This window comes from Mastomys coucha, unplaced genomic scaffold, assembly GCF_008632895.1.
Source record: "Mastomys coucha isolate ucsf_1 unplaced genomic scaffold, UCSF_Mcou_1 pScaffold4, whole genome shotgun sequence".
In the NCBI taxonomy this organism is placed as follows: domain Eukaryota; kingdom Metazoa; phylum Chordata; class Mammalia; order Rodentia; family Muridae; genus Mastomys; species Mastomys coucha.
Genome location: NW_022196910.1, coordinates 34,487,190 through 34,505,449, shown reverse-complemented (window position 1 = coordinate 34,505,449; position 18,260 = coordinate 34,487,190). Strand labels below are relative to the sequence as shown.

The 18,260-nt window shown below is 37.2% G+C and overlaps 1 protein-coding gene across 7 annotated transcripts in view; it reads right to left on the bottom strand.

The window, feature by feature from the left end:
• The window catches only part of Lin7a (lin-7 homolog A, crumbs cell polarity complex component), a 182,117-nt gene that overhangs the window by 47,015 nt on the left and 116,842 nt on the right, over positions 1 to 18,260 (bottom strand). For 6 of the 7 annotated variants that reach the window (XM_031348859.1, XM_031348856.1, XM_031348857.1 and 3 more), the window contains 2 exons: positions 3,721 to 3,792; positions 1,173 to 1,382 (listed from right to left, as the gene is read on the bottom strand). In XM_031348859.1, coding sequence (XP_031204719.1) covers positions 1,173 to 1,382; positions 3,721 to 3,780 — 270 coding nt within the window. In that variant the 5' untranslated portion in view covers positions 3,781 to 3,792. Of the gene's footprint in view, positions 1 to 1,172; positions 1,383 to 3,568; positions 3,646 to 3,720; positions 3,793 to 18,260 lie in introns of all 7 variants that reach the window. The other variant, XM_031348861.1, reaches the window with a different exon arrangement.

Here is an 18,260-nt window from a genome sequence, read left to right as displayed (position 1 = left end):
GCTACTCTTCCTATTTCTAAACCCATAACTCTTTAGATATGCAAAGTGTACTCAGAGAAATCATAAATTAATAACCCGAGGCATATCTCACCGTGAATCACAATGTTTGACCCTGCTTGGGATCCTCTACCAGAAATCTGGGCTCTACAATTTTCATTTGGTACAAGCCTTGAAAAGTGATAGTCATTGAAAGGTCAATAAAATGCTTATCTCAAAGCATTATCTCCTACAAAAAGCAGAGATAATGGTGATTTGGGGATTGGAGCGATGATATAAAGTATTCATGGACTGCTCATTTTGATGTTCATTAGAGAACAGCAGAATGCAGTGAATAGCTTTTGTGAATATAAAACCACTTCTTTTTAAATATGAGCAAGTGCAAATAGGATTAAAGATATAAGCAGAAAATTCATACCATGGTTATCAATCAGGTACAGTTTTTCAAATATGATATGCTAGATTTTGTGTCTTGAACATAAATCAATGTTGCTACAAAGAACTCAAATCTAGCTTACATATTAAATCTTGCTCTTATAATAAATGTTTTTGGATCAAGGGGTACATATATTTTAATAAATTCCTCTTTATATTTCTGAAATTTGTGACCTTAGATTGGTCATGTTTTATACAAGTAAGAGCTAAGGGGAATATTCAATTTGTTTCATAAGGAGCTCCTTCTTGGGGTGGTGTCTGTCTTGGTGGTACAGTACTTACGTAGTATACACAGGCTCTGAGTTCAATGCTTAGCAATGAAACAAATGAGCAAGCAAACTAACTGATTAAATAGCTAACTAACTAAAACAAAACAAAACCTCAAACTCAACCAGTTATAGGAATTTGGGTGAAAATGGCATCAAAATCATATTCTTCCGAACATCCACTTAATAGCAGTATTCTGAGAAGGAAATTCTATGTGATAATTTCTTGGCATGATTTCATTATTTCCTAACTGTTGATATTTATCATACTTGTGCAAGATGAAATGAGATATAAAGATATGAAATTACTGCCTTTATAGGTTTATATCCATCTAAGTCCTGGAAGCCCTTTGGAGATGGATATAAAATTGCTGTCTGTACTGTAATCTCAACATTGGCTTCAGTAATGGGGTAGGGGTGGGGGAATGGGGAATGTACTTAGGGAGAAAAATCTCTGGGTATTTATCAACATACCACTCCATTCACTGATAGTAGCTGGTCTCCTCTTTTGAGGCCTCCATGTCTTTCAGCTACCCCTCCAGGGATGATGCGGGAGATGTAAATTGGGGAATTCTGTTCTTTTCCTCCCATCACGTTAAAACCCAGGCCTTCATCAGTCTTTGGCAGTTCGACTACCCGAGGGTGGGAATGGCCTTCGCTGGCTGCAAAAGCTGCAACTGTTGCCTGAAAAAAAAAAAGATGTTCTTTTGGTAATAAAACATGGGAACTAGGGCTAAGTATATGATCTTCAGGGAACAATGTCTTAGACATCTCTCTAGCACTCTCCTGTTGAAGGAAGAACACAGGATGTCTTCTTTTAAATGTGGTATATGGCTCTTCTTCAGTAAAGCCTCACCTAGTTATTTTTACTTTTTAAGGCTTATCTCTTATGAAAAATAAAACCAAAAACAAAATCAATGTAAATTTTTCAGAGTTCTATCAGCTACATGTAAATCCTGATCAATGACTCCAAATATTTGTATATATACTACCTAGTACAATTATTGAGTGTATGTTGGTCATGAAGCAGGGGCACACTTTTCCATGCTTTTGCTATGGTTACTCGAACACAGATATTCAACAGACTGATGAGCAAGTTTGTGTACACATTTGTGAAAACATCTTGCTGTTGCTGAACCACTGGTTTAGTAAATATAAATATTTTTATTTTTTAAATCCAGGTTGCCTAAATGAAAACAAAAATTAAAGTTAAGTGCTAGATTAAAAAAATATTATTGCTATCTCATGTCCACATTCTATATTACTGTGAATGGTGGCTTATTGGGTCATTGATTATATCTCTCTAAATTCTGCACTAACATGTAACAGCTACTACAATGATATGAACAAAATGAATAGCTTGGGAAATTATACCTAGACATACAAAATTTTATTTAATATGGTCCTAGTTTCATTTTAAAATTAACACATTAGCTTCTTTAAATTCAAGAAATCAACTTACCATCAGTTCCCACCCAACAGGAATAAAATAGTAGCTTCAATCAAGCAAAGATTCTCTGCCTGCTTCTTGTATTCCATTTCCATTAGATTGCCTTAACCACAGTTGATTAGATGTCTAGTATAAAGTGATTTACTCTCAACACTGTGAAAATATTGATTTCCAACTACTGTACATTCTTTATCCACACACCGCATTATCACATCAATTTAGCATTATGCTACTGCCTGCATTTAATGAGAGATAGTGAATGACATGGAAATAATGGCTTGGTTTTAGCTACATGCATTTGCTCATGCAAACCCTGTTGTCATGCAGGGGTTTTAATGGCTGACATGGATGCAATGCAGACAGCCCAGAAACAACCAGAAAAAAATATTGTGCTATTGCAACATTATGCTGCTATCCTGCTGTTCTACATGAATAAGAAATGAGAATGGTAAAATACACTACATAATTCACTTTCCCCTTAATTAAACCATGTAGGGATCATTTTTCTGTGTGTGTTCCACTTCAGAACAAGCAAAGCATAATGTCATGGTAATCACACCCTCTATTTGTTGGGGTTAGGAAGGAACTAAGGAAAAGAAGGAGAGGAAGAGAAAGAGAAAGAAGAAGGAAGAAGATGGGGGAAGAAGAAGGAGGAAAAGAGGAAGAAGAGGAGGGGGAAGAGGAGGAGGAAGAGGGGGAGGAAGAAGAGGAAAAGGAAAGAAGAACCTTACAAGTCAACAGTGTTCAGTTACAGAGTGAAAACTGAATATATCAGGGGAGAAATCAAACAATAGGTGATAAAGGAGTTGAATGAAAACTTCTGGTTATTCTCAGTGGTTCTCACTTCTTGGTATTATTACAAAGTTATCATCAGTCCTTTATGAGGAAAGTTGTGTTCTGTTACAACATTTCCGTATTTGTAAAATATGAGCTGTATGTGTTGACTTGAGATTACCACTATTGTTTCCTAGTGATCCATCTTCCAGAAAATGTCACGATTCTCTTTCTGTATCCTTTCCAATGGTGCCTTTGTAGTCTCTGGGTTTGAGCCTTTAAAGAACAAAAGTGGTGACTCCCAAAGGTGCCAGGCCTTCTGTTAAGTCACTGCCACTCTCCGCAAGTTACTCATGGCCCAGCTGAGGACAAAGAAGGGCACTGGCTCAGGGGTGTCGGGTGAAACCTTTCCACATCTGGCTTACATCAGGGCTTTTGGCCTATGCAAATGAGTTTTCATGCTCTACATAGGCTAAGGGTTCTTTTGCATCCGCAGGATGTACCAGAAACCATGTAGAACTCGATACAGTGGAGCAGCAGATTTGCTTGTGCCAAATGGACATTTCGTGATTTTAATGAAATCATTCTCCTTCCTTAAGCTACAGAAGCAGCAGAAAAGGTCAGTTTTTCCATTAGGATTTTTTACCTGGTGAGTAGTACTGGTTCTAGACTCTGGGCTGCCACTGAGGTCTAAATTCTCTTACAGTGTACACACGAGAATACCTGAAACACACACGCGCACAATCAATTACTACATCACTGGGGTCAAGTGTTCTTTTAAAGTGACTCAAGTCTTACCTTTGCTGTGGCCCTCGCACGGAATTCAGGGCAGCCATTAACAGTAATCGTTTCATGCATGTATTGATACACCTAAAATAGTCATGTGAAAAAGAAAGAATATGTAAGAATATCATAAGAACATCAATTCTCCCATTACAGATAGGAGGGCAAATTTTCATTTTAGGATGGTTGCTTTCTATCACAATATGTAGAATCAATCATCTTGATGATTTGGACCAAATATACCTCCTACTTTGTTTGTATATATGGGAACAGGAAAGGCAACTGCAATTATTTAGAAATTTTTAATCTGTCCATATTATGAACTACAACAGCCCTTTTATTTCTGATTCTATAAGACTATCAATAATTTTAATATTTTTGTATGTATGTATGTATATATGTATGCATATATGTATATATATATGCATATATGTATATATTTCTATCTATAAAATATGCTATTAAGTTACAAGGATAGTACTGCTTGACTCTGGCAAAATTTTACATGAATTTTTGAAATTAATATTCCACAAAGCTAAGATAAAAGTATTTTTACTTAGGCTTGAATTTCAGCATACTGGGAGGTATGTTGTTATTAATGATACACATTTATAATTTTGAATGTTCAGAGCCAAATGTTTTCATGAGCAAACAAGATACTCAAATAGTCCTCTAAGCACAGAGGTAAAAAATGACATTCTAGAAAAACAAGTAAGGTAAGAGGTTTATAAAAATAATGTATCATTTTCCATGGTACATAAAGTTAAGATGAAACAGAAAGGATGCTGTGAGCTTGGGGGCCCTTTAAGTCAGGTCACGTTTTCTGTCTAACGGACTGAAGCTGGCACCTTGAGGAACCACAAAGCTTTTTCACAATACTTTCCACCTTTCTGCCAATCTGGAAGATGGATAAGAAATGTTTACTAAGTTTGTCTTCTTTCTTCCTTCCCTGCCTCCTGCCCTCCCTGCTCCCTTCCTTCTTTCTCTTTTGAAATAAAACTTTCAAGGGATCTGGCCTCTAAATAGTACTCCTTAAACAGCAAATAACACAGCCAATTAGTGTTTTAGACACAACAATAGAAGACATTGTTAAAACATTGTCAAAATATTTCCTCATAAAAATCTAGTGAGATCATAAAAATCTTTATATTGATAATTAAGAACAAAAAAAAAACAACAAAATATGCTTTATCTTACAAACACTGAAATATGGGGAGTGATTTTTTAGTGGTATACTTTGAAGAAGTTGCTTGACCAAAAGTATAAAAAAAAGGTTCAAAATGCTGTACTGTATGCTTATTTTGAAATTATGTAATGAAGTTATAAAATCTATCACATACTGCATAGAGATAAAATGTCCATTTGTAATCGTGCTGGAGAATTTTATTTTGGAGGGATGAACTATTAATTATTTTCTGAAAGAAGGAAGTAGAAAAAATTCCACTAAAGGTCTAAAAAAATATTCCTTTCTTTTAATTGCTCTTATTTTAAAAACATGAGCCAAAGCTTCTTAAAAAGGACACAAAAGTTGATTAGTTCACCTGTCAACAATCATTTACTAAGATTTGGGGCCAGTGTCTCTCGACATTTCGCTTTTTCTCAAGTGCATTGGGTTTAGCCTCCACTTCTACTGACCCAGATTAACCAGCTGATGTTCCCAGAGGCAAACTGTTGCAATGGTCTAGCTCAGAGAGGTAGACATGCAAGTTAGAACCTATCTTGTAGCTTTGAACCTTGACTAAATCCTTCGGATGTTCAGTTTCTGTGGGAAATATACATACAGTAGGAAGATTCAGGAGTGTGTTACTCAATAATTCTCCAGGTTTCTAAAATGACTGCCAAACTATAATCCCTGGAAGTACATTATGATACTTCCATGACAGACATATTCTACTTGTTTTCATAGCTGATTAAGAGGAGGAACCACTCCTCCCCTGCCTTGCTTCTCTTGTTGTTAAACTCTCTCATCTCACAAGTTTGTCCACCCCCAACACATTATCTCTTGCTTAATGTTCCTTGTTCATGAACATAGTCTCATAATTATGAAACACCCTTCACCCCAGCTGTCTGGTCAAATTCCTACCTGACCATGTATCTAGTGTGATTTTAGCTATCTTCTGCTCTCAATTAACAAACTAGTCCAGAAATCACTATGAAGAACACCAAACCTCCTCTTCATTTTTAACCTCTCCGGTGCTCCCAGCTATTGCAAGTTCCATAGTGAATCCTTCCACTGGCTCAGGTCTTTGAATATCCCTATAGCTTTGACAAGAATATTTCTCTACCTGGCAGGCATTTGTTTACCAAAGTTTCTGAGGATGTTCAAAGGCCTAATTCAAGATTTATTTCCCTTGTTAAATGTTTCCCACATCTCTCATAGAGTTCCTGGCCTTGGGGTCATGGTGATTAATGACGTTTTTGTTTGCATTCATGGATGTTTATAGAGACCATCGCTTAGCAAATAATTAAAAGATTGTCATCAACTGATTACAACAAAAGGTCATTTTATGTTTGGGGGAAAATGTAAATACTTAATAACTATTGCAAATTAAAAATAATTATCCTCGATATTCAAATTTGAATTTTCAATTAAAAACTGGGATTCCAAAAGGGCAGAACTGCCTAGATAATTGCATAGGCTCTGAAGATGGCTTGGAAACAGTCCCTGGCTGTCCAGCTTTCCAATTGTGTGAGTTGGTCAGTTAAGTGCTTGATTTCCCTGGGGCTCAATGTTCTCAATTGGAAAATGTGCCTTAAAATGGTAAGTCTTTTATGAGGACTGGATAAGAACACAACTGTTTGCCATATGTAGTTAGATAACTGAAAGTTTGCTGACATTGCTCATCTTATTTGACCCTGGAATCTTCAGGGAAAAATCTCCCAGGATAAACAATATATGAACAGCTGTAGCTCTCAACTGGGGACCAATTTGTCCTCTGGGGATACTTGACAGCGTTTGCTGCCTTTAAGCAAAGGGAAGCTGCAAATGCACAAGGCTCCAAGTCTGTATCCCCAACCCCCAAAAATCCACAACTCAAACCGAAAGTGAGGAAGATAGCATTTTAAACTTTCTACAATGCTGGCATACTAAGTGAAATGCATCCAGTATTATTGTCTATTTTTATTTCTAAAAGCACAGTAGATTTGGAATGCTTGGTCTTCAAAAGTGAAATAAGGGAAAGAGTCTAGTGATCCAATCAGGTCAAATCTTTGAGATATTCAGTCTGTATCATGTGGATCATCTAACAAACCTCCTGTGCCTCTCATTTCCTAAGGAGAAAAGAGGCATCCTTGCATGCTTTTCCTGTCAAGGACAAAACTATAAAAATGTTTGTCTATTTTGAAGAAAGTTGTCAGGGAAAGAAACTCATTTTGCCAGATACCAGGAAAGGGCTCTTAAAGGCAAAAGAGAAGATGGTTGTTTATGCTTCAACAAAGCAAAGTGGGGTTTATTATCCTCTGAATCCCCTGTCTCAGATGTCTGATAACTTTGAGCTATGGCATTTGTAGGCAAATTCTATTGAGCAGCATAGGCTTCACTACTAGGCAAGTGATGTCATTGTTAGAAGGTCTAATACCCTTTTACCTTCTATTTCAACATTAGCAATTTCCTAACTTTGAACTACTCCAAGAGGTCCTGGACATTTTGAACATTTAGAACTTTTTCTAAGATGCTAAAACTTGACAGAAGTAAATCCATTTGATACAAACAAAAAGATGGGTGGTATGTTGGTTCAAAAAGTGCACTGAAAGGTGTTCATCTCATACTTCATTCTGTGTTAGTCAGCTGTGCTAATTCATTAAAGGAAACAATCCCCTTCCAAAACCTATAGAATGTGGTTTCATCACAGATTGGCTATTTTTTCCTTTTAAATTTTATTTATTTATTCACTTTATATCCTGATCAATGCCCCCTTCAGACTCCCTCTCTCTATCCCTCCCCCACTTTCCTCTGAGAGGGTGGAGCCCCTTCTCCTTGATATCTACTCACTTTGGCACAAGTCTCTGTGGGGCTAGGTGCTTCCTCTACTGCTGAGGCCAAACAAAGCTTCCCAGCTAGAAGAATGTATTCCACACATACGCAAAACCTTTAGGCATTGCTCCCACTCCAATTGTTTGGGATCCACATCTGCTACATATGTGGGTGGGGGTGAAGAAGCAGGCCCAGGTCCAGTCCATGTATGCTCATTGGTTGCTGGTCCAGTCTCCGAGAGCCCCAAGGGCCCACGTTAGTTGACTCTGTAGGTCTTCCTGTAGAGTTCCTTTGCCCTTTGGGGCTACAATCCTTCCCCCTACTTTTACACAAGAGTACCCAAGCTCCCTCCATTGTTTGGCTGTTCTATCTACATCCCTCTGCTTCTGAGTAGAACCTCTTAGAAGACAGCCATGATAGACTTCTGTCTGCAAACGTAACAGAGCATCATTAATAGTATCAGGGATTGATGCTTGCTATGAACATAGTGGAGCAAATGTCCTGGTAGTATGGTAGAACATCTTTTGGATGTTTGCTCAGGAGCACTGTAGCTGGGTCTTCAGCTAAAACTATTTTTAATTTTCTGAGGAACTACCAAACTTATTTCCAGAGTGTTTGTACCAGCTTTCTATCCCACCAACAATGGAGGAGTGTTCATCTTTCTACACATCCTTACCAGCATGTGCTGTCACTTGAGTTTTTGATCTTACCCATTCTGACCAGTGTAAGATGGAATCTCAGAGTTGTTTTGATTTGCTTTTCTGTGGTGACTAAGGATGTTGAACATGTTCTTTAAGGGCTTTTCAGCTATTTGATATAACTGATAGCATGCAAGGGGTTATTTCAATCTTCTTGTATCTGGTTTGCTTGGTGATACACTATATATGGTTGACTTTGGAGAAGGTTCCATGGGGTGCTGAGAAGAAGGTATATTCTTTTGTTTTGGAGTGAAAGGTTTTGTAGATATCTGTTAAATCCATTTGGCTCACAACATCTGTTAGTTTCATTGTTCCTCTGTTTAGTTTCTGTTTGGATGACCTGTCTGTTAATAAGAGTTTATTCAGTTTATGTATTGCTCTGCTTTATGGTTGAATAAAAGTATTGTATTTGCAAATATATATCAATAAAATTATTTTACAATGCAAAAAAAATAAAGAATGGGATCTTTGAAGTCCCTCACTATTATTCGGTGGGGTTCAATGTGTGAGTTGAGGTTTAGTAAAGATTCTTTTATGAATATGGGTGTCTTTTCACTTGGGGCATAGATGTTCAGAATTGTCATCTTGGTGGATTTTTTCCTTTGATAAGGATGAAGTGTCCTTCTACATCTCTTTTGAAAACTTTTGATTGAAAATCTATTTTATTAGATTTTAGAATGACTACTGCTGCTTGTTTCTTGGGTTCATTTACTTGGAAAAACTCTTCCAGCCCTTTACTCTGAGGTAGTGTCTCTCTTTGTTGCTGAAGTGTGTTTCTTGTATGTAGCAGAATGATGGGTCTTATTTATGTGTCCAGTCTGTTAGCCTGTGTCATTTTATTGGTGAATTGAGTCCATTGATGTTGAGAGATATTATTGACCAATGGATGTTGTTAGTTGCTATTATTTTGTTGCTGGAGGTGGTATTCCGTGTGTGTGCGTGTGTGTGATTCTCTTCTTTTGATTTTGCTGTGAGATAATTAATTTATTGTGTTTTTGTAAGTGTAGTAACCCTCCTTGTGTTGGAGTTTTCCTTGTACTTTGTCTATAGGACTGGATTAGTGGAAAGATATTGTTTGGACTTGGTTTTGTTATGGAATAGCCTGGTTTCTCCATCAATGGTGAATGAGGGCTTTGCTGGGTATAGTAATCTTGGCTGGCATCTGTGATCTCTTAGGGTTTGCAAGACATTTGTGCAGGATCTTTTGGATTTTGCAGTCTTTGTTCAGAAGGCAGATATAATTCTGATAGGTCTTTCTTTATATATTACTTGGCTTTTTCCCCTTCCAGCTTTTAATACTTTTCCTTTGTCCTGTAAATTTAGTGTTTTGACTATTATGTGGCAGGAGGATTTTCTATTCTAGTCCAATCTATTTGGTGTCCTGTAAGCTTCTTGTATGCTTATAGCTGTCCCTTTCTTTAGGTTAGGGTAGTTTTCTTCCAAGATTTTGTTAAAGGTATTTTCTGGCCCTTTGTATAGGGAATCTTTACCCTCTTCTATTACTATTATTCTTAGGTTTGGTCATTTCATAATGTTTCAAATTCCTGGATGTTTTGAGTTAGGAGCTTTTTATACTTGGCATTTTCTTTGATCAATGTATCAATTTCTTCTGTGGTATCTTCCATGCCTGAGAAGATTCTCTCTTCCATCTTTTGTATTCTGTTGGGAAGGCTTTTTCTGTAGTTCCTGTTCTCTTTCCCAGGTTTTCCACATCTAGGGTTGCCTAAATTTGTGTTTTCTTTACTTATTCTATTTGCATTTTTAGGTCTTGGACTGTTTTAATCATTTCCTTCACCCGTTTGATTGTTTTTTTTTTTTCCTCGTATTTCTTTAAGGTATTTGTTTCTTCTTTACGTGCTTCTACCAGATTAATTGTGTTTTCCTGTATTTTTTTATTGGATATTTTATGTATTTACATTTTAAATGTTATCCCCTTTTCCAGTTCCCCCTCTAGAGGCCCCCTCTTCTATCTTCCTCCCCCTGTTTTTATGAGGGTGCTCGCCCTCCCACCCACCTACTCCCAACTCACTGTTCTGGCATTCCCCTACACTGGAAAATTGAGCCTTCACAGGACTAAGGGTTTGTCTTCCTGTTGATACTTGACAAGGTCATCCTCTGTTTTGTATGTTGCTGGAGCCATGGGTTCCTCCATGTGTACTCTTTGGTTAGTGGTTTAGTCCCTGGCAGCTCTCAGGTGTGGGGTCTTGTTGGTTGAAATTGTTCTTCTTATGGGTTTCAAACCCTTTCAGCTCCTTCAGTCCTTTCTCCAACTCCTCAATTGGGAACCCCATGCTCAGTCCAAAGGTTGACTGCAAGCATCTGCCTCTGTATTTGAAGACTCTGGCAGAGCCTCTCAGGAGATAGGTATATCAGGCTCCTGCCAGCAAGCACTTCTTGGCATCCACAATAATGTCTGGGTTTGGTGTCTGTATATGATATGGATCCCTATGTGGGGCAATCTCTGGATGTTCTTTCCTTCAGTCTCTGTTCCACATATTGTCTCTGTATTTCCAAGGCAGGAGCCATTCTGGGTTAAGAATTTGGAGATGGGTAGGTGGTCCCATCCCCCAACTAGGGGCATTGTCTAATCTCTGGATATAGTCTCTACAGATTCTTCTTCCCCTTTGTTGGGCATTTCAGCTAATCTCATACTTATTGGGTCCTGGGAGCCTCTTGCTTTCCTGGCATCAGGGACTTGCTGGTAGCTACCCCCAGTTCCCCATCTCCCATTGCCATACACCTCTGATCAAATTCCTGACTCACTGTATATCATCCCTGTCTCCTCCCATACTTGATCTGCCCCCCCCTCCTTTTACCTTCCCCCTCGTCTCTTCCTCCCAAGTCCCTCCAACCCTCTACCTTCCATGAGTATTTCTTAAAGGGAATTATTTATATCCTCTTTAAAGACCTCTATCATCTTCATGAGATGAGATTTAAGGTCACTGTCTTGTTCTCTAGGTGTTGTAGGATAACCAGGGCTTGCTATAGTAGCAGAACTGATTCTGATAATGCTATGCTGCATTGGCTTCTGCTGATTATGTTCTTGCTCTTGCCTTTTGCCATTGTTTGTCAATTGTGTTGGCTGGCCTGGGTTGGAACAGCTATTCAGGGAGGCAAGTGGAGCTGTGTGTCCCAGATTAGACTAGGCCTCAGGGGAGGCAGGCAGAACTGCAGAGTGGGGCTTTGTGTGCTGATCAGAGACTGCAGGTGAAGGTGTGGGTCAGAAGGAAGATGGAACTCTGATAGGGTGAGGTAAAGCTCCTGGCTACTGGGCATGCCGGGGCCCCAGCAGGTGGAAAATTGGGGTAGAGAGTCTCACCTTTACCTTTGTGTCCTGGGTTAGAAGGGATAGTACCGGTCTTCTGGGAGGCTGTTGGAACTGTCAGTTATTTAGAATTTTTAATAAATATTTTTCTTTATACTGAAAAGCAAATCAACTTTTTTGAATAGAATTTTATGAATGGGAGACTAGCTAGTACATATGAAATGGAACCTTTACTTTGACTCCACTTTATCAACTAAAGACTCACTCAAAAGCATTGTCATTTAGAGCAAAACTAAACAGCTAAGATTCTAGAGAAGACTTTTTGCTTTGAACTTTCATTGGTAAAGAAGCTAAATAGATGCTTTTAATGCACACTTTTCAATCTTGAAAATCCTCAATAACATATAGAGGTAGGAAAGAATTGTCAGGATTTGGCTATAAACTTCTCATCCTTAATCCCTTTTCTAGGAGATTTTACTAGTTTACCATTTGTGAACTCTATTTTTCACTACAAGTGAAGTAGGTGGTCAAAGAAAGATAAAGCACACGATTTTGTTGGCATAACCTATTATTCTTACTATGCTCTAGTTACAGTAATTAAAACAGCTTTTATTTTTATTATTACTATTCCCTGTATAACTAAGATCTTTAAAATTGATATCTTTATCATATAGATGTTTAGCTGGCTGCAAGTGTATTTTTTTTTCTTTGCATTTAAAGCTAGACTTTGATTTTTTTTTCTGTCTTCTATTATAATAAAGTAGTTTCATTGTCTTTTTAATTTTGATGTTATTTAGATATTTCTATGCTCTCCTGATATAATCACCATTTCATCTCCCCATCATAGTTTTATCTGGGCCTATGACTCAGTTGTGTTCAGGGACAATTTAATTAGAATTAAGTGAGTTGTGTCTAGGAAAGAAAAATGCCTTTTCTTTCCTCACTTTCTTTACCAATGTGTGTGGTTGCAGCCTTCAACTTCCAGAGAAAAGGCATAGAAGTATATAAATATCAGAGCTAATTAATGAGGGCTCCACGTCTATGGGATATACAGCTGCTCATTTCTCTGCTTGTTGCAATAATGAAAAATGGTATTTTTAGAGGACCAGAGATAGCTCAGTGGTCGAGAATATGGGCTGCTCTTTAAGAGGACCTAGGTTTTCTACTCAGTGTCTACATACCAGCTTACAACCATACAAGACCCCAGTTCCAGTGGATCTGACATCCTCTCCTGGCCTCAGCAGGCACCAGGTACACAGTTGGTACATAGATAGATGTGTAGGCAAAACATCCATATATAAAACTACAAATTAAAAATAGTATTTTTAAGTCAAGCCAGCAAAGTTAGATTTTTTTCTGACACTTTTAGCCAAAAGAGTTCCCAGTTGCTATATTCTCCAAGTAAATTTTTTTTATAGAATCATTCTATCTTTAGTTGCTTTTCTTATATTTCCTCCTGTGCTGGAAGTTATGATTTTTTTTTATTAAAAATTAGAATTTGCTAATATAAAGGACAGGAAATGGAGGACAAACTAAAACACAATGTTAAAGGAGAAATGAACTCATTAAAAATGCTATGAAAGGAAGTAAAAAGACAAAGTGACAGGGAGAAATTGCTTGTAAGAAACTAACTTATCAAGGATGGGTAAAGACCTCTTGAGGTTGTTAATACAAAGAAGAAATATTAGAAATTACTAAAGTACTTGGCCAGGTATGTCATCAAGGATGGTACATATGCATGTGTGGAAATATGAAAAGACAGTCATGAGGGAAATCAAATTATGATAATAATTAGATTAATCTGCAAACTTACTAGAATGTGAAATTTAAAAAAACCCAAACAATATAAAATGTAGGCAAGAACATTAAACAATGGAAACTCTAAAGCATTGCTAGTGGGAATATATAATGGTGCAGCCACTTGAGGAAACAAGATAACAGCTTTCTACAAAGCTAAACCCACATGTCCTCGAGAAATCCATTTATCTACTCCTACCTATTTGTTCAAGACAAATAAAAGTTGTGTTCATGTAGAAATGAGATGTGGGTGCCAAATAGCATCTTTGTTTGTAATTGACTTAAACTAGAAACCATCAGAATAGCTTTCAGCAACTTTGTGAAACCTTAAAATGACAGTAGATTCAGTTAAGTCATGAGCAGGTACAGAAAGTAATGTGCATTCAGGATAATAGGCACAAACTGGGAAGAAGTGAAGGGCATATGAGCAGTGATGCTGTCCAAAGTTCAGCACACCGTAGTGTGCACTATCACTTGGTAGATGTATGGCTTTTAATTAGGAGTGTCAGGAGTTTATAATGGCAATAAAATTCATTGTCTGGAGCAATAAAATTCCAAAGTATACTTTAAGTACTTCTATAAGCTCCTTAATGTTGTTAGACACATGTCACCTCTTGAGACACATAAAACACCAGTAGAATAGTATCACTTACAATTAAAGAGAAAATCGGACATGCTGTATTTAAAGACTAAAGAAAAGCATGTGTTGGGGCCGAAACCTTCTGATCCAACATACACATTTTAGCTTTAGCATGTGTTTTAATTGCTGCCACACCTGTTATGGAAGGACCGTCGCTCATGTGAGTGTTCTCACATGTGAGCAACTGTATTAGTCAATGGTTTAACTGGTGCTGGTGATATTGTCCCCAAAAGGTAACAGCCACTAGACTCAGAGAAAAGCTTCCTGCTCTGGGGCTGGTGTAGGGAGTCCTTTTATTTTATAGTCTCCCATCAGGTCAGGCCAAACCGGGCAGGTTTTGATTCAGACTGGAAGAAAAGAGTAGCTTGACTCAGGGTCTGGGCCCAAGTGACATTCTCTAATCTGCATTTTTCCAGAAAGAGGTGTATTAGAGAAGATCTGACACAGTGGCACCCTAGCTTTCATTTCCTGAGGCACTCTCCCCTTGCTTCATTGGGCTGGCAGGGTCAGGAAGAAGAACGGGACATAGAGGAGCACGCTATCTCTCCTGGACTCTGGGGCTACATTCTCCTCTGGAGAACACAGAAACCTCAAGCCAGGTTCTCACAGACCACATGCGTATTTCTAAGCTCAGCTATGTGACTCCGGCACTCTGCTGCAAAGAGATCCATTCCACTCACAATTTACTTTCAAGGGCATTAACTGGACAGCAGCTGAGTGGAAATCGTCCATAATTTGTGACCGATCTTAGGTTTTGAAGTGAATTTATGTGAAATTGGGTTACTAGACTGAAGGAAAATGTAGCATTAAATTGCAAGTGATCTCCAATGCCAAGATTTGGATGTAGATTAGGAAAATGTGGGGGCAAAATGATACTTTTATATATATTTGCCTATTCAAGTTACAAAGAAATGAAGACTCTTTTCTGAATTATTGTTTACGGATAAAGTTTACTGGGAAGGACACATTAAGAAACTTCACTTGTGTCCTACCACCTAAATCATATGGAAGAGATATGAACCTTCTTTGGGGTAGTATTTGGAAAAGAAAAAAAAAATTAAATGTTTCATCTATCCAGACAGCAAATGGTTTTTCCCTTGCTTTTAGTGTGAAAATTCAGAAGTATATATGAAAGCTGCAGGTGTGTTACATAACCCATCCTTTAAAATCTCTACCAATTTGGAAATTACTGGAAGTTATTTATAGCACTTGTTTTAAGTGAATTAAAATGACTAGGCAATACACTTAATTTTCCCAAAGGAACAGAAAATACTTTGTTCAGTTTTATGGCTCCCAACTAATTATTCTGTTATATAAAAGCAAAATAATTAGTTGTGCAACTATAAAACTGAAGAATGAAGCTAATTTTAAGAAACTGTAACATTAACCTTTATTTCAGTGCTTATTTTTTATAATTGGTTTATAATTCCAATGGATACTTAAAAAACATAACTTTCATAAGGTAGCACAAATTAATTTGCATGGGTAAGTTAATAACATTGGGGAGGAAATAGAGAACATAAATAACGGTGAATTTCTTCAGGGTCCACATGGCAGGTAGCCAAGCCACCAGGGAGAAATATCTCTCCTTGTAGTCCAAACACATCATTCCCTTGAGGCAGATATTCCTGTCCTGTCCCTGTCACACAGCCAGACTCTCCGGTGACAGGAAATGCCTGAGCAAAATTTTGGGAACATGTCATTTCCAATTAGTGTAACAGTCTCCACTTGCTTATTTTGAGCAAGACTCAAAAATGCTTTAGCTTAAGAACGTTGTTTGTTTTCATTTGAAAGACTCGAAGGTACTAAGGTCTTGGCTCAACAGTTTTACATTTTTCCAGGAAAAGTTTGTAAGATTTGTAAATTCAGTTTCACTTAAAACCCAACATTGTCAGGAGAACCAGTGAAATATTGGGAACTCTTAGGTGTGTAATGTCATTGTTGCAGGAGCCATACCAACTGATCAAATGAGGATGGAGGAAAACCAACTCAGTTACTAAGAATCAACCTGATGACTCAGATGATTACATTAAAATTATAGCCAATAAAGCTGTACTAAAAATTCTGGATATCCAGTTAAATTGGAATGTTAGATAAATGATAAAAACTCTAGTTCATGTTATGTCACACACACACACACACACACACACACACACACACACACACACACTATCAGGGTGGTGTTAGTCATGCCATTAAGGAGCAAACAGTAGAATTAGCTCATGTTTGGCTCTAGAGAAGAGAAGATGAAGAGAGAACCAGTGGGGTGAGGATGGAGGATGTGGGAGGAGGAGATTATTTTGGACAACTGGCATCTTCTTTCTAATCTTTTAAGAGATGTTTTAGAAGATAGCTAAATATGTAGGTGTGGTACCCAGAGGAAAAACTGTAGAATATAATTTTCTAGCCTTACATTTGCATGTCTTACAAAACTCTGTGTCTATGTAATCCTATCAGAGAAATATACAGCAAGAAATTGAGTCAAATTCAATATCTTCTTCCTTTTAAATTTATAATCCCAGCTCTCATCCTATGTTGGTACTATCAAAACAAGCAAGTTATTACTGTTTTAATTGGAATAACTTATGTATGCTCATTTTCAACTCAATTATATCCCAGGAGAAGGTACAAAGAAACAAAATTTTAAGAAGAGACTTTTAAAGTAAATGTAGTTTACTCACACTACAGAAACAGCAAAATATAAAACTATACAAGTAAGGAGTTAAAATAGTATGTAAGTTCCCCTGAAAGAACAACTGCCAACAGATTTTTTTGTATTGACTCCTTATCTATTTCATTTAGCAATTACAAATATCACCTGTTATTTTCTTTTATAGACTGTCTTTGTTTTATCTTTTAGCATGATCATAGAAATTAGGACGTCTTGATACATATGAATACTTTTTCTACTTAAGGCCCCTTGTTACTCTAATACAGATGTACCTCAGTCCATTTGATCAATCCAAATGAAGAACATTTTTGTTTCCATCTTACCCCAACACAAACAAGCTTGGGTTTTACAAATCTCAAACTATTTATGAAAAGTTCTTTGGGTAGATTTCTGAGTCAAAGTTATATGCATCCTGAACACTGATAATGATATATTGCCTCTTCTGTAAAGTTTTGCAAACTGCAACCAGGATTTAAAAAAAAATCTAGTCTAGTTCATCTCTTAGATGGCCCTAAAAGCAACCCTACTTCTGGTGGGATGACCCAGATACCTATCAATGAGTGAATCAGTAAGAGATGTATAACTCTAAAATGAATTACTACTTAACATAATAAAGGGATGAGTCCTTGATTCATGCAACAGTATTTATGGTCTTTATTCTGAGTGAAAAAAAATTGTAGAGAGAAAGAACAGACATTACACAATTTATTTATGATTAATTTGTTAAAAAATCAGTTATCAGAATTTAGTGCTAGATTCACTGATTGTCCTTACTTTATATAAGGAAAATTAAGCAATGTCACAGTTCACCATTAAAATATTATTACTTTTAAGATTGTAAGAGGTTTAGAATAATATCCAATATAGAAATAAGGCTCTTTCAGAAAACTTATCATTCAAAACATGAGTGCAAGCAATGTTCTTCAAATTGTAAAACAAAATCTGACCAACTCATACTCCAGGTTCATACTAATCTCTGGGCTTTTTCTTTAGCAAAATAATTGCTGGAACAACATCTTAAACAACACAATCACCATTCTGCAGTTGAATTGTCTGGTGGCTGTTTTGTCCTGATGGGATTTGCTTTCCACTCCTGAAAGAGTTTTTACAAATCCTCGGGGTACATTTAAGTTTATGAATGGTCCATTCCCAGAAATGTTGGCAAGGACTGATTCCTTCAGAAACCAGAACAGCTGAATAAGCTATAAATATCTTTGAATTTGGATGAACTAATTGGCTTATTCTTCACAAATAGCATGCATATTTTATCCTTTGAAAGAGGTAGATTGAAATGTGCTGTTTGGAGGTCCAGAGCCACATCTTGAAATCTGGAAATGATGGTTGCAGAGTGGTTGTTGTGGAGGAAGCTAACACCCTTCCTTAACTGGGATTAATACAAAACTGATACGTATCTTGGGTCTCCTTGACACCCATCAGAGGTTGCAATCCAGACAGAGGACTGTAACCTCTTCTCTGCCATTTTCCTCAGTAGACATTTGAGTATGGCAGTA